Source organism: Schistocerca serialis, chromosome 9 (genome assembly GCF_023864345.2).
Source record: "Schistocerca serialis cubense isolate TAMUIC-IGC-003099 chromosome 9, iqSchSeri2.2, whole genome shotgun sequence".
Taxonomy (NCBI): domain Eukaryota; kingdom Metazoa; phylum Arthropoda; class Insecta; order Orthoptera; family Acrididae; genus Schistocerca; species Schistocerca serialis.
This window is the reverse complement of record NC_064646.1, coordinates 396,454,226-396,469,939: the sequence shown is the minus strand read 5'-3', so window position 1 is coordinate 396,469,939 and position 15,714 is coordinate 396,454,226. Positions and strand designations below refer to the sequence as shown.

Below are 15,714 nucleotides of genomic sequence, written 5' to 3'. Positions count from 1 at the left end.
AGCTCTCCTGCGAACCTTGCAGGACTAGCACTCCTGAAAGAAAGTATATTGTGGAGACATGGCTTAGCCACAGCCTGGGGGATGTTTCCTGAATGACATTTTCACTCCGCAGCGGAGGGTAGGCTGATATGAAACTTCCTGGCAGATTAAAGCTCAGATGGTAGAGCACTTGCCCGTGAAAGGCAAAGGTCCCGAGTTCGAGTCTCGCTCTGCCACACAGTTTTAATCTGCCAGGAAGTTTCACATCAGCACACACTCCGCTGCAGAGTGAAAATCTCATTCTGATAAGAAGCCTTTCTTCCTCTGAGAAAGGAGTTTCCAAAACTGTATGGTAAGTCAACAGCAATGTTAGTAAGCGAAATACAGTCCGACAGAAAATCCAATAAAAAAAAAAGGGGGGGGAAACATTTGATATGTGGTACAGCAGAAAAAAAATTAAAAATTTAGTAACAGATAACTTGTTCTACAGGAGGTACTAGAAAGAAAAGGACAGGAAAGGCATCTATGAAAAATCTTTACCATAAGATAGAGATGGGCTCAGGTATATATAAATCTTGTTATTGAAAGGGGACACCAAGTGGGAAAAATACCACTAGTATAAAGCACTTGTTCAGCAGAGGAAGAAAAGAAACTTTAAATAAACATCATAATATTTAAAACAATAAACTCACCTTTAACATCTTCTTCTTCATCATCGTCCTGGTCCGGATTTTCTCTGAACTTGGAAATATCATCTTCAAATTCCTTATTGTATTTTCGTAATTTTTGCCGAAGAGATGTCAGAGATTTTGAGTTATTTTTTGACATGTTTTTCCTGTAATTAACATTTGGCTTCAGAGAAGTCTACCTACATTTTAGTGGAAATGATAATTTCTAGGAAATATGTAACCAGGGTGTAATATTTTGAGGTTTATACCTTCCTTCACGATCTTCCCACATTTCATTAATGAAATCTTCCATTTCAACAAGACAACGAATAAAAAATCGTGGATTCTGTCCATTTTCTTCCTTATTTATAACAGGGATAGCTTTCGTATGGGCTCGCTGTAGATCTTCAAAACCTGCCACAAAAAATTTAGTTTGACTAAGATGAAAATTTTCAAACATCTATGAAAATTTACATACACCTATCTAAAGGATAAATATTTTCTATGGAAACAACCAAGTACAATGTCTGTTCATCCCGTTTCTTCTAGCACTAACCATCACGACCATCATTTTCATATGTCAACACAAATAGTGGTGGAATACAAAAGTGTTCTCAAAATCACAACACAATAACTTAAAAAACTGAAATCTGTGTTTATTAATCACCCAACAAATAATGTTACCACTTTATAATAGGTACTTACCACCTATAATGAACTTAGCTGGAAGATCATAGTTTGTGTAGGATATGTAATTTTTACTGTCAGGCAAGTAATATTCAGATATATGCTAATATTTTCTATATTCATATTGTTGACAAGGGTTGGCAACATGAGGAAAAACATCACGAAGTGTAAGTACAGTGCCACTACAATTCTTTAAAACCACAAACCAACCGGCATTTGCAGTTGCAAGAATGGAGGTGAAATGTAAAATCATTTTGAGGTTTAACAACAAATAGTTCTGGATGCATTTGCAACTAGTAAGTACCTATTACATAGTCTGAGTTTCTTCCAATACTGAACTTATACACCTGTCTGTATGGCAGGGCATGATAAGAGTACAGTTTGTGAACAACATATATTATTCCTCCCATCCTCACCCTAGGATTGCAGAGGATGCAGCTGCCCTTCCCTGCCTGTCACTGGATATACCCTTGGTAGTGGGGAAAAAATCTGGTTTCTCCAAAAGTTTGCCATTTATGCTATCAGCAACAGCATCACTATGGCTTTTTAGTTAATTTTATACCTTACATTAAACATAACTCAATTTTTTTATATGGGCTACATTTACATATTTATGCAGCTCACTAAAACACTTACTTGACAGCATGCTGCTCATATCCTTGATTTTCTTATAGTTCCTTATTTGCTTTATTATGTTGGTAAGCTCTTCATATCTTTTCTCCTTGGCAGATCTGACAACTCGTTTTGTATCTTCTTCTTCATCACTAAACTGCAACGTTTAGGGGGAAAAAAATGGAAGTTTACTACACAGCTCGGTTTACACAAAGTTTGGGTCTTTTTAAGTGAGCAGTAGAGAAAAATACCACACACTATGATGCCACTGGGAGAGCTGTCCACACAATAACAAACAAAATGTACTTAATGATAACAATTATTTATGGATCACCAATGCAGAACTGTACATGGTATTTAATTTTACTGCACAAAAGAGGGAACATAAATATGAATCTAATGAATAATAAAACAGAGAACTATATGAAGTGCAACAGTCAGTCATTTTTGTGGTTTTTAAAAAAACTTGTGTGCAACCAGTTAGCTGACTGTTACATTTAATATAATTGCATGCACGGTTGCTGAGTGCAAGGCCACGAAATGTTTAAAACATCAAACAGAGAACCATAAATGAGTCAAAATTGTCTGTTTTTGTTCAAAACATACATTAAGTTATATTCAAACATATTATTCAGCAAAAATTGTGAATATAACAACAATATTACAAGTTTCCATGTCTACATCATAACCAGCATGATATGCTCAAAATTATAAGAGCGTTGCTAAATTGCTGAAGTCCAAAAAATTACATAACCCACAGAAATTGTTCAAATTGATGCAATTACTATAGATGGAAATAACAAGAGAATCAAACAGTTTGGCGTACCAAAAACCGACGGATACTAAGACAATAGTATCAATTAATGGAACATATCAGGTAATAGTTATAAGATGGTTATATAATTCAAGAATACACTAAACAGATTTAGAACGATATAGGTTGCAGTAGTTATTCGGAGATGAAGAAGCTTGCACAGTATAGAGTAGCATGAAGAGCTGCATCAAACCCCTCTCTGGACTGAAGACAATAACAACGATGACACGACACTTCTCACAATACATTTTGTAAATTGGTTTTGGAGCATTTTTTCTCAATTTATGAACATCTCATTGATTACCGGCTGTTTCACCCTTCCCTAGTCCATACATGGTAAGTTTGTACTGTGCGTATATATAGAAACACACACACACACACACACACACACACACACACACACACACACACACAGTGAAAATGATGTAGTCTCGAGGTTCATCTAATATCTGTTTTCGCAGTACTTACAAACCTATTTAATTTCATTTTAATACCAACAAATTATGTGAACAGACACTTGTGACTCATGTAGAAACTACTAAGTATGTACCAGTTAACTTCCTGTTTACATTTATTACATTCATGAACTGTTTGGCACTGAGGATGCCACAAAAGTAAATCTCTCCCCTGGCCTGACAATGGTGTAACATATTTGGGCCAATGGAAGAAGGATCCGATTCTGCCCGTCTTCTCTGACTCATGACATAATAGTGTTGTGGTGGGTGATGTCACTAAGGCGCGGAGTGTTTGAGTTGGCTGTGTAAGAAGCTGTAGTGTTGTACTTGATGGTGCCCTCTGGTGATGGATGTGGCAAGTTTGATGTGTAGTATTGGGTTAATTTGAGTTTTGGTTGTCACTGTGCTAATGTGGTTTTGAGTTTAGGTAGTTGGTGCAGTAACAGTGCTTGTTGAAGCATAGAAAAGGTTGTGTGTGTGTGTGTGTGTGTGTGTGTGTAGGAGCGCGCACGCGCACCTTCGCGAGTGGGCACGCGCAAGTGGTGGCCTACGTAGGTGGCTTGCCGCCGGAAGCTTTTGTTGGTAAGTAATTTTTGTTTTGGTTTCATTGGAATTGTTTTTGTGTGTTGTATATTTATGGTACGTTGATTGTGTTTTAACTGATGTAGTGATTATGGGATACTTGGGTTTTTGAGTTGCTGGAGTTTCGGTTCCACTTTTCAAAACTATAGGCGTTAGTTTTTTGGTTTCGATAGCTGTGGTTGAGCTTTGTAGGTCAAGGAAAATGTTCGATTCTTGTCATTTTGCTGGTGTAGTGGAATGCTGGTATTTAATTTTTTACATTATTTGTTTTGGGATGGTGCAGTATCTTTTTTATTATTGTATATTTAGCTTGTCCCCACCCTAAACACCCAATTTTCCACAGTTGTCTCATTAATTTTGTTTTATTTTTCATGTTTTGTGTGCATTTGTTGGCATGTTTATGTAGTGATGTCTTTGTCATTTTATATACGCTGGAAATAGCCATTCCCACCATACTGATGATGTCCTGACTCAAAATTGATGGATGGAATCAGATGCTTCTGCAATGCCACATATTCTAATAATTTGTGAAGAAGTATCAAGAACATTACTAATAATTTAATATATTTAAGGAGTTTATAAATTTGGGTAAATCTGTGAACACACAACTATTTTCCACTAATATATTTGATTTTAATGGAGAGAAAGACAAAATGACATCTAAACTGGGTGAAAATGAACAATACCAAACTCAGCTTAAAAATTATGCTCTTTGTCTGAGATTTACTCAGACAAAGAGATAGACTTACCACCTGCAATTGGAAGTCATTTTTTTTTTAGGAGAAAACAGAAGAATGATCCAACTATTATAGTTGACAACTCTAGTACATATGCTTAAATATCTAACTGAATTTAAACTAGTCAGCCCTTATTAAGGTTTCAAAAGTGTTGTACGAAAATGGAACATAGCTTCTCTTTATTGCCATTACAGTTAAAAGTTATATTATAATGATAAAATATAAGCTCTCACTTAACAACACATTACTCAAATTTACCTCTAAGGAAATTATATGGGTAAATCCAAATCATGCACAAACATTAATGCTCTAATAACAACAGACATGAACCATTAATTCATTTAAAGAACTTTACTGGTTTCATCTAAAGTAGTTTACGGACACCAAGAAAAATGTACATCAGGATAGCTAAATGAGCTATTTGAATTCAGCTCCTTCAAATTTGGTAAGGGTTTTCATAATGCCATCCTTCTCTTATTTTGTTGTTGTTGATTTATGATACATGTATCCCGCAAAATACTTTCCGACATCTTTTTATTATGTTAACACAGACGTTCTACTGATACAGTTTTAGTTATTTACACATAAAAGCACATTAAATATTGGCCTCAGGTTGTACTGACATCAGCTTATCACCACAACAAAAAATTTATGGAGACAGGTGTCAATCCCCCACTCAAATTACAAGTTCAGGTCCAGCCTAATTAATAAAAATTACACCCATATTTTGGTATTAAATTTACTAGTTACTAAATTTACCCATAATGCTGAACAGTTACAAATTTTATCAATCATTTATACAAACTCTCATATAATGAGTATATTGTTTATTCACACAGATTGTTTACGTAATAACACTAGATACTTCATCATAACTGTTGCTGCATCATTCACCGACAACTACCTAATTTTGTCATGTAACATATTCTATTTTAGCAGTATTTGATCTAAAAGCTGCTAAATTTCTCTATGGCTTAGAATATTTATCACTTGCGAATTTATTTTATCACTCTGACTGAAATCTTTAATGGAGTATCCACTGGAAAAGTAATGTGTGTAAATATTTTTTGTTCACCTCCAACAAGAACACTGAGGGTTTTTTTTTTCCCTTAACTTAATGACAGTGGCTTTTCAAATCTCTATAGCTACTACATCCAAATTTTGTCATCACAAAGCACAAGACTGATGATACTTATGGATTATTTAGTGAGAAAAACATACTACAAACATGGGATGAATAGCAAAATGTCACAAAATACTGAAGTTTTAGCTATGCTATTACAAATCATCTGTATGTCAACCAGCAGCAGCATGAAGAGCATCTAGATGATAACTAAATTTGTCAAGCTTTAAACACGTATCTGCTTTCATAGAAGTTACGGCAACTCTTACTCTGTCCTTCACTTCTTCTATGTAAAGAGGTACAGAGAAGATGAACACACTTTCCTTCACATATCCCTACATGAAGAAGTAGCATGGGGCCATGCCTGGCGATCCTGCAGGCCATGAATGCAGGGCAGTGTCTCCCATGAATATAGCTCAATAGGGTGCATAAGACTCCAAGACACTGTCCTGCATTCTTTGCCTCAAGACTGCCAAATATGACCCCATACGAGTTTTGTCTTGTGGAGATACGTGAAGAAGAGTCTGTTCATCTTCACCTTACCTCATGACACACATGAAATGAACAACAGATAAAAATCAGCCATAACTTCTGTAAAATTAGAACCACTCTCTCTCTCTCTCTCTCTCTCTCTCTCTCTCTCTCTGTGTGTGTGTGTGTGTGTGTGTGTGTGTGTAAATGTTTCTGTTGTTGTTGTTAGGAGATTGCTGCAACATTCAAGTCGGGTCACTTGCTGTATTATTCGTGCGCACAAACGACGAGCTTTAATTTTCCCATTTGTAGATCACTATGAACAACTGTATGTTGGAACAAGCTACTAAGCAGAAAGCAGTTTATGACTGTGATTACTGCTAAGAAAAACTACACCGACATATTAGGTAGTTGCTACCGTAACACACAAACTCACCGTAAACTGTGTGGCAGTTGGGCGCTGAATCTGCTCATCATCAGATGCACTCTCCGTCTCCGAATCGGAACCTCCGGTCGCGAAAAAACGACTCATTTTCTGTAGTTTTTTGAGACTTTATACTGGAAAACAAAACTGTGTACTCATAATCTAAATAATAAATAACCCGCCTGTCATTAAGTAACACATAACCTCACTGCACAATATGGAATGTAAATTTGTCAACATATATTGCACTGAGAGTTGCATAAACTTGAACACGGATGTAAGTTGTACAAAATAATAATTCAATCCGCTTAATACCTACCAAAATTTATACAAACAAACTCAACACATAACAACCACCACAAACACTCCTCTCGTACCACCCTCGTGCTGCAACATACAGGCGTCTAAAGCTAGCGAAATGAGGGATGCTCAACTACCGGACCTACCGATAGATGGCTCTAGCGCGTGCCGGCAAGACATTGTATAATTGCGTGTCCGCCATATCTGAATTTGGCAAACAAACGAAGTGTCAAAACACGGATGACAATGTTTTTCGTTCTGCGCCCTCATAAGTATTTTATATTGGATGTTCTAGATATCTACACATCAACATAATGAAGTGTTTCTAATCTAGCGAGAAAAAACAGTGACAGTTCTGCTATGAAATTCCTAAATTCGAGTGTGTTTTGAAAGTTTGACAAGCGGACCTATAAATTGTTTACCATTTTATGAGTGCTTTACTTATTTGCCCGTTTTAAAACACTATTTAAGATTCAATGGAGGTCAACAAATTACCTTACTTGCCGAAACTTTTAACTACTGGTATAATTCGGAAAATCAAGTGTGGACAACAGTGAAGACGTCTCTTGAAAAAAAGTTGACATCGTTTGCTGAGGGGTATCTTTACTGACAACAGAAATTACAACTGAACTATTAAAGTATTACTTACGTATAAACAGAAAAAAATGTTATTTTTCTTTATCTGAAGTGATGCATTGCCATGCTGACACTGTAATTGCAACATGCACTTACGAATTTGGCTCTCCCTTTGATCAGTAATTTAAATGCCATGATTTTATTAACGCCTGTACATGACACGGTGTATTTAAACTGAGTGATATGGTAGAAGCACCAATATTTAACAGTGCTTCAGTCTTTGATACGAGACAAGAAATACATTTGAATGAGATAAACTCAAAGCCCAACATTAAGGCTCCTCTTAAATGCATGACTTGTATTGGACTGATCCATGATGATGTAGGGAGTGAAGGAAGTTGTTGAAAATAATCTCGATCACAGCTGTTAATTTTAAGGTTGGCGTGTCTTAAAACTATAATTTTCCAGTCTGACACCCAAACAAATTTAAAATTGAATTCAAAACATGTCAGTGAGCAAAATTAATTACACTTTGACTTGCAACCACAGAATTCTATTTCTGTGAATCTTGGTTCCAGTCTTTGACATGGTGTCAATCACTGGAATGAGTGGTTGTCAGTATACGGCCCAAGCAAAAAACAAACCTGAAAGTGGAAACTGCAGAAGCTGGCCAGGCAGGCACCCCAATGGCTGCTACAATCTGTGTGAGACAAGGGTGACATTATATTGCAAATTTATTGTAAAAAGTTCCATATTGTCTGAATTTGTCCTATACTGACAGGACAATCTAGTCCAGTCGATTTTCTTATCTGCAAAAGTACACTAGCCAATACCAGTGGCACAAAGGTAGTGCCACATTACAAACTATCTGGTAACAACAGAAGTATTAGTGGACAATGTACAGTAAATAATATGTAATAATCTGAGAAATTCAAAATTGGTTTGAAGAAATAGGACAGTATTGGGAAAGAGAGTAACATTTTGAAAATAACAAATGACGCAAGTAGAGTTCTCAGTTATGAAAGCTCGCTTAAATTTTTTTCCCCTCTCTCTCTTTTCGATTATCAAGGGAAAAATGTGATAACATAAAAGTGCAAGAAAGTTGTGTACAATGTTGGAAATGATGAAAAAGAAAATCTCACTATGCTTCCTCCTCCATGTGAAGAGTATTCCTGTAATAGTAGCTAATAGCATACCAAGAACATGAGGGTGTCACAGTGGAGATCTGTTTTGTGGTACAGACACCTGATACAACTATTCCACAACAAAACGTACTTTCAGTAGGTGTGGTACCAGTGCACTCCCACAGGATAATAGAATATTATGTACTCCAGGAATCACATTGGGTACACCACATACAGCATAAATTGTACAGCAACTACAATGCTTTGTGAGCAAGTAATAATAGTCAGTATCTTTAATTTTAACATAACTCTTGACTCCCATAATTATCTGCTTATACGTGTGCTTGTACTACAGGTTATTGGTAAAGCAAATACTAATTGAATACGTCTTCACACTTTTAATACTTAGCAGAAATTCTGAAAAAAGTAAATTGTTTTATTACTGTATCACCTCTATGGCAAATTAAGAGGTACTGACTGGTTTCTTTGAACGTTTAATAGAAGCCTTCTTTTTTACCTGCTATTGATTACGAGCCATTCCAAGTTCTGTACAGAACAATCTCTCGCATTTTTCATGAGGTTTGTTATTCTGTACACTAATATTTCTTCTTCTAAATGGTAAATAATGCATTCAGACAGTGCTGGTATTAAAGGTAATTCATGAAATAAATTATATTTAAGCCAGAAAATTAAAGGTTCCACATGGCACATGAAAAGTACCTTGCTACACACATGTATGTACAGATTCCAAAATGTCTGTGAATTTGAGTTACAAACTTTTTTAAATAGAAATATGAAGATCACAATACTTTGGGTCTGCAATAATTCAAACGTAAAATACTTTAGTTCCCTATGGGAAACTTTGTTCTTTATGTGACTCGTGCAACTGCTTTCACTCTTAATGGAAAACTAAATGGTTTATGTTAAAGTTAACAAGCAAAAAGTGTAACCATTGTTACATAATTTCTGTGAAGTAAGATTCCTTAATGTTATTTCCTTCCTTTGTCATCATAACTCGATAATTTCAGTTCCGTATGGGACATAAGAACTAACAAAATGAAATGCTTTTATTACTATGACCAAACAAAATCTTTTTAACATGTAGTACACAGTTCAAATCAGCAAAAAGTGTAACCGTATAATTAAGGTAAATGTTGATGAAAATTAGGCATGTAACATGAATACTGAAATTTCCTAGATTTCCACGTGTACCTGTAATCACTGTATTCTGTACTTTGCAATGCTAGAAAGATAATTCTATATGATTATTTGCATTCTCTTCCCCCCCCCCCCCCCCCCACTCCTTTCCACAGGAAAATATAATAGAAAGACATCCTAACAAAATAAGGACAAAATTCAGAAAAATTAGGTTTTGCCTGACTCAGGTCCCCTTATTCTAGAATGGTTATAAAGTAATAAGAATGCTTATGATCAACTGGAACATTGTGTTCATTATAGGAAGTATTAAAACAAGAATTAACAGAGTAACAATTTTATTGCTCTTATGTCGCAGAGTATCCACAAACATTACTGTTTGAAACATAGGGCCACTGCATACTTCATTAGATCACACCCATCCTGTGATTAAACTGTTTTCTTAAAGTGAAAAATTCAAGTTAACATAGTTATTGAGGGACATATTTTCTCACACTGAAAGCCATCTGTCAAATAAGTCTCAGCACATTTTTTTCATTAATTTCACAAAAATCACCCTTTTTTAATGCAAGTGCATATTTTGTAACACCAAACATCTTAAAATAAGCTTGTATAATAAACAATTATAATTTTGTTACAATATCTACACAGGATGTAAAGACTTAATTTTACTTCAATGTGATTCATCTTTTGAAGTTCATCATTACACAACAACAAATCTATGGACAACATAGTTTTAAAAAATCTGTCAAAATGTCGCACTCATCTGCATGGAATGCCCCATTACATAATTTTTCCAATTTGAGCACTATACATGATTAAACAATATGAGTTTATTTAACTTCTGCCTTATACTTGATTTGTTGTTTAAAATTTTCTCAGCAGGCTTTTTTTCCACATGTTTTTAAGTGTATGCAGGAGTATAGGGATGCAATCTTACAAACAAGTTGAGTCTGATGTAAGTCCTCAATCCTAATTTCATAACGGTAATCATGAAGAGCAGGAAATGGGTAATCTACAAATTTATTTTTAACACAATGCAAAATCTTGGCCTTTATATGTTTGTCACATATCCCCAGCAGTCACAATCATCTGAAAGAGTTTCTGAGTATTCTACAACAGAGTACATGCAGTCACTTGTTTTAACCAGTTTTCCCCGTTTAACAAAATTTACAAATGCATTTTTATTGGCCATATTGAGAAAAGCATAGAGAGAATCACATTCTAATGCAGATTTAACTACTGGTGGCTTCAGTATGTGAAGACAGTCTTTGCATGTGATCTGCCTTGAAAGGCGCAATGACACATACCCTGTGATATAATTGAGTATGTTTTACTTGTGAAATGAGAACTTAATCTTATCATCAAGAAGTGTACACCACTCCTCTACTTCATTTTCTGCAGCACTTTCATCACTTTCTACTACATGCTTTCTTGCATGAAAATCATAAACAGGTGGCAAACAACACACATTAAAATTTGAGCAATTCCCATTCATTGCAGTGACACTGTTACCCAAGAGCAACTTTCTCATGGCACATTTGAGCTGGTATGCTTTTGGATTGTTGTTCCAACCACATCTGGACCGAATGCAGGGGAAAAAAAGCTCTATGTGGTCTTGTGACAGTTTATATGTTAGCAAATACTTCAAAGGAGATTCAACACGAAGCATACTTGTCAGAGCTATGTGCCTTACTGATTGCACATTGAAAATTATCCCAAAAGCAAAAATATTTCTTGCATGGAGCAGCAATGGAACACCAATGATTTTTAAGCTTTTGATATAATTTTCAGTGTGTCTGAAAATACCAACGTGTTGACTGGGTGTTGTGTGATGTCCTTAGGTTAGTTAAGTTTAAGTAGTTCTAAGTTCTAGGGGACTGTTGACCATAATTGTTAAGTTCCATAGTGCTCAGAGCCATTATTTTTAATTTAATTTTTTTTTTTAAATACCAAGCCAATAAGATTTGTTGTCAAGTCTCAGGGGGCTCTTATACCCTTTACCTAATGGATTTCTGGAGTTCAGAATATCAATAATCCTATCAATATTATACAAAAATTCTACTGTTGCTTCACTTCCTTTAATATTTGGATCACCAATCCTCCTCAAACACTCTATACTATCTGTCACACTAGAACTCAGTCTGTGGAGCTAATGAAACATTCATTTTTCTATTTACATAACTTATATGTTGTCCTGATAGTTTGTTGGCAAATGTCATACCTTCTTCTTGTTGTACCTTGTTCAATTGCTCAACGAAAGGCCATCTAATAGTGCCAGTTGGAGATGATGTACCTTGTTCAATTGCTCAACGAAATGCCATCTAATAATGCCAGTTGGAGACTCAATAGCAGATACTTCTGCTAGAGCATTTCTGGCAAACTTAATCATATGACATGCCCAAGATACAATAAACATTGTAGCTCTTAAAATCACCCTTGGAAAAATTTAAAGTACAGCCAAGTGTACGTAAAGTGCTTATATTTACCTTGCAGCCATCACATGTAACACACCAAACCCTAATGCCAGAACTATGCAGCCTCTCTAAAGCGGATTTTATCAGTGTGGCCTGATTATTTGCCTGTACACCGTTGATAAAGAAATATGCAATCGGGCATATAAATTTGCCTTTAATAGAGACAAGCATGAAAACCAGAGCCTCAGATGCCTCTATTACTTCTTTTGACTGAGGCACTTCCCCGCCAAACTCTAAAAAACCTGTGTATTGCTTAGTTCCTTGGTCCCAAACTACTTGCTTCCTAAGTGCCACACTGTCTACAATTAGACATGAATTGCTGAACTGGTCCCTTACAATTGGGTTCGAATCAATGTAGGCCTACTTAAAAACATCTTTTAAGAAGCCAGTTTCACAGTCGACACTTGCCCCCCTTTTGGGAATCAATGATTTATGGGTCAGAGGCATTAATTTTTGCAGGTATTCATATGCTGCTGGTGAATAAAAGTACACAGTCATCGCAAACATTTTCACATTTGTTGTGTATCTATTACCCTTTGACAAGAGAGAGTTGTCCACTAAATTGCACACTAATTCCACTTGTGTTCCTTTCTGATGATTGAGGAAGTTATGTAACTATTCAGGAAGATGCCCCTTCTCCTTCAATGAACTTATGATGTCATCCATGGAAAACACTTTCTTCTGTCTTCTTCGAAGTTTTTCACGGACACACTTCAGTTTACGTTTTAATTCGTGCACAATGTCTGAGAAAAAATTGCAAGTTTCGGTCGCTTGTCTTCCATTTCTACGTTCGGCTGTATACCACAATCAATTACTTGAGAACCAACTGCACTCTGAAATAAAGAAACAATTTCGTTATATATGATTGAAATAACTCAAGGCTTGATGAAAAAATATTATAAGAAAACTTTGGGGGTGTGAAAACATCCTTATACTAACAATTCGTAGCTTCTGCATTGCATAAATGGGACATGCTTTCCACGGAAGAATTCTCATTGACAATATTCTCCACGCAATCAGTAGCTTCTGCAGAGGGCAAATCAAGCACGGATTCCAGGACAGAACGCTAAAAACAAAAATATGGAACTGTATTACAACATTGCGTAGACCTATGTAGCCCATCAGTGTCCGTACGAAATAAATTCACAAAAGTCAAAACCACACACATAGCAAGGAAATTAATTAGCTACCTCAAATGGAGAAGCATCGTAGTCACTCAAAATCCTAAAATGTCGTCGTGGCTGCTTATTTGGTGGCATCAAATGTGTCGGAAAGTCAAAAATTGATGGCACTGCTTCGGATCTGAGACGTTTCTTCCACGTTCCAGAGCTCACTACGTAATCATCTTGTGGGAAAAGGTTTCCGCAAAGAAAACTGCAAGACTTAGGTTTAAAATCTTTCCGCTTCACGGAAGTAATCCACTTCTTTAGCAGCTCTGGGTGCTTTAGAGGAAACCTGTTGAAAAACATCGAATTAGCAAACGCACTAAGTCTGTATTGTTGTCGTATTGTATCGGCAGTCTTATCACCTGTGAAATGGTAAGTCAATTTCCTTACTCCATCGCTTCGCACAATTGAAAGCGGAACAAGAAATCACCATTTCGATAATCCTTAATTCCTTATACACCGTACAGACCGAGAGAAACTTCTTGGCAAATTCAAATATGGCGGGCAATACAGACGAGAGTAATCAGCTGGTAGAGCCATCTATCGGTAGGTCCGGTAGTTGAGCATCCCTCATTTCGCTAGCTTTAGACGCCTGTCTGCAACATGGACAAGGATGTTGCTTATACAGTCATCCAGAGATAGTATGATAAACTGTATGTAACAAAAGTACTGTCTGCTTTTAGGCACTGCAGAAATTCCAATAGTAGCGCCACATTATTAATTTTAAGGGGAGTCACTTCATTTTGTCTACCCGAAGGAATTACTTCTCAGACTAACTATACCGATATTTAACAGACTTTATGTGGCGCGGCCGCCGAATGAACTGGTGCGTAAAATACAATCTTTGGTATCTCTGGCTGCTTCACCAAAGTTTATGACGGCAGCTTGGACGCAAACTTTGCTACTGTCAAAAAACTGACAAGGTAGCGGCAAACAGGGAACTTGTTGAAGTATATTGCTAAACCCTTTTGTAGAAATCATTGAATCTGTAACTGAGAAAAAAACAACACATTGCTTCTTAAAAACAGATGGTGTGGCAGACGTTGAAAAAAAGGCGCGCAGTTAAAAATACATATAGTAGGGGTAAAGACGAAGTTCGTGAGCCTCCTCTTTAGTTGCCTAGGGAGAGCCAGAGGAGCAACGAATGCTCTTTATTGGCGAGCGCGGGCTGCTAGTTGCGGCAACAAATACTTTATAATCATTCTGCACATCTTCCACAAGTGTTAAATGTTAAGCGTACCTAGCAGCACCAACGGACAGACGTCAATGTTTTCTTACCTTCGTTATAACAACGGTGAAAGCGTGTGGGAAGTATGACTGTTTCTCGTGGTCGAAAACTGACTGACACGTTTCTGACAGCTATGCCAAGGAAACTAAAAAGACCGAGTGAGCCTGGCACGAGATGACAATGATACGTACAGTGTTGGTAATACTTCCCGTACAATAGGGACCTGATGAAAAGGGATCTTTTACCTGTCTGTGTACCCAAGTAACTCACATTTGCTTGACACAACGGACTTATAATTGCGTAGCTTACGTGTTTTTAGTGTTCTTTTTTGCAGTGTTGCAATGCTGATTTAAACAAATAAATGTTGATTACTGTGACTTGAATGGGTTGTGCATCAACGTAGTATTTCGTGTACTATGCAGCGCCAACAAATGATCGAGGAAATAGAAGAAGAAGGTCCCAGCCGGTGTAGTACTATTCTGTACTACACCTGGAAAGTCTGCACATGTTTGTTTTCACATGTGCTCCTCGTGTCTATGGTTGTTACCTACTGTATTCTCGGTGCCTTTACGTTCCGTCATCTTGAAGCCGACAACGAACTGGAGGTAAGTATCACAGACATGTGCACTTCATACTGCCCAGTGCTCGTTTTGACATAGACGGTTTCCTATTCAATCTGAAGATTGAAATAGTTATTAGTTTCTCATTTCCGCTAATTATCTAAAGATTCAAGATACGTAAAATCGCAATCAGTGGTCAAACTAATCTTAACATGTGGCTCTTTCTGTTTTTCTTACTGTGCACTCGCCGTAACATGGCTGTGAAGAATTGAAAAAAAAAAAAATTACTTTCGACAAGTGTTTAATTCTGCTCGTAGCTGAAACATTTGAGTCGCAATGCACTGAGATATTGTTAGCTTGGTGCAGTCAGTATTTCAATAAAATTGTTGTATGGGTACAAAAAACACAATTTCCATTCACGCTTCTTCTTGTAATATTGGGGCTTGTGATGGTCGAAATGACACACTTTCTTATACGACAAATAAGTACTAGATGCCCGTTTTTGTTTTGATTACTGTTACGCGATATCAGAATGTTCCTTTTTATGGGTCTGTCGCACATAAGGGCCTTATCTTA

The 15,714-nt window shown here is 36.5% G+C and overlaps 2 protein-coding genes across 2 annotated transcripts in view; one reads left to right on the top strand and one right to left on the bottom strand.

Moving 5' to 3' along the window:
• LOC126418836 (eukaryotic translation initiation factor 3 subunit C) overlaps positions 1-6,980 on the bottom strand; it is a 79,572-nt gene extending 72,592 nt beyond the window's left edge. Inside the window, exons 1-5 of the mRNA XM_050085812.1 lie at positions 6,872-6,980; positions 6,565-6,686; positions 1,971-2,103; positions 917-1,061; positions 672-814 (exon numbers count right to left, since the gene is read on the bottom strand). Of these exons, the coding sequence (XP_049941769.1) occupies positions 672-814; positions 917-1,061; positions 1,971-2,103; positions 6,565-6,660 (517 nt within the window). The 5' untranslated portion in view covers positions 6,661-6,686; positions 6,872-6,980. The remainder of the gene's footprint in view (positions 1-671; positions 815-916; positions 1,062-1,970; positions 2,104-6,564; positions 6,687-6,871) is intronic.
• A 7,510-nt stretch (positions 6,981-14,490) lies between these two features.
• The window catches only part of LOC126419652 (uncharacterized), a 626,964-nt gene continuing 625,740 nt past the window's right edge, over positions 14,491-15,714 (top strand). Inside the window, exon 1 of the mRNA XM_050086841.1 lies at positions 14,491-15,183. Within this exon, the coding sequence (XP_049942798.1) occupies positions 14,995-15,183 (189 nt within the window). The 5' untranslated portion in view covers positions 14,491-14,994. The remainder of the gene's footprint in view (positions 15,184-15,714) is intronic.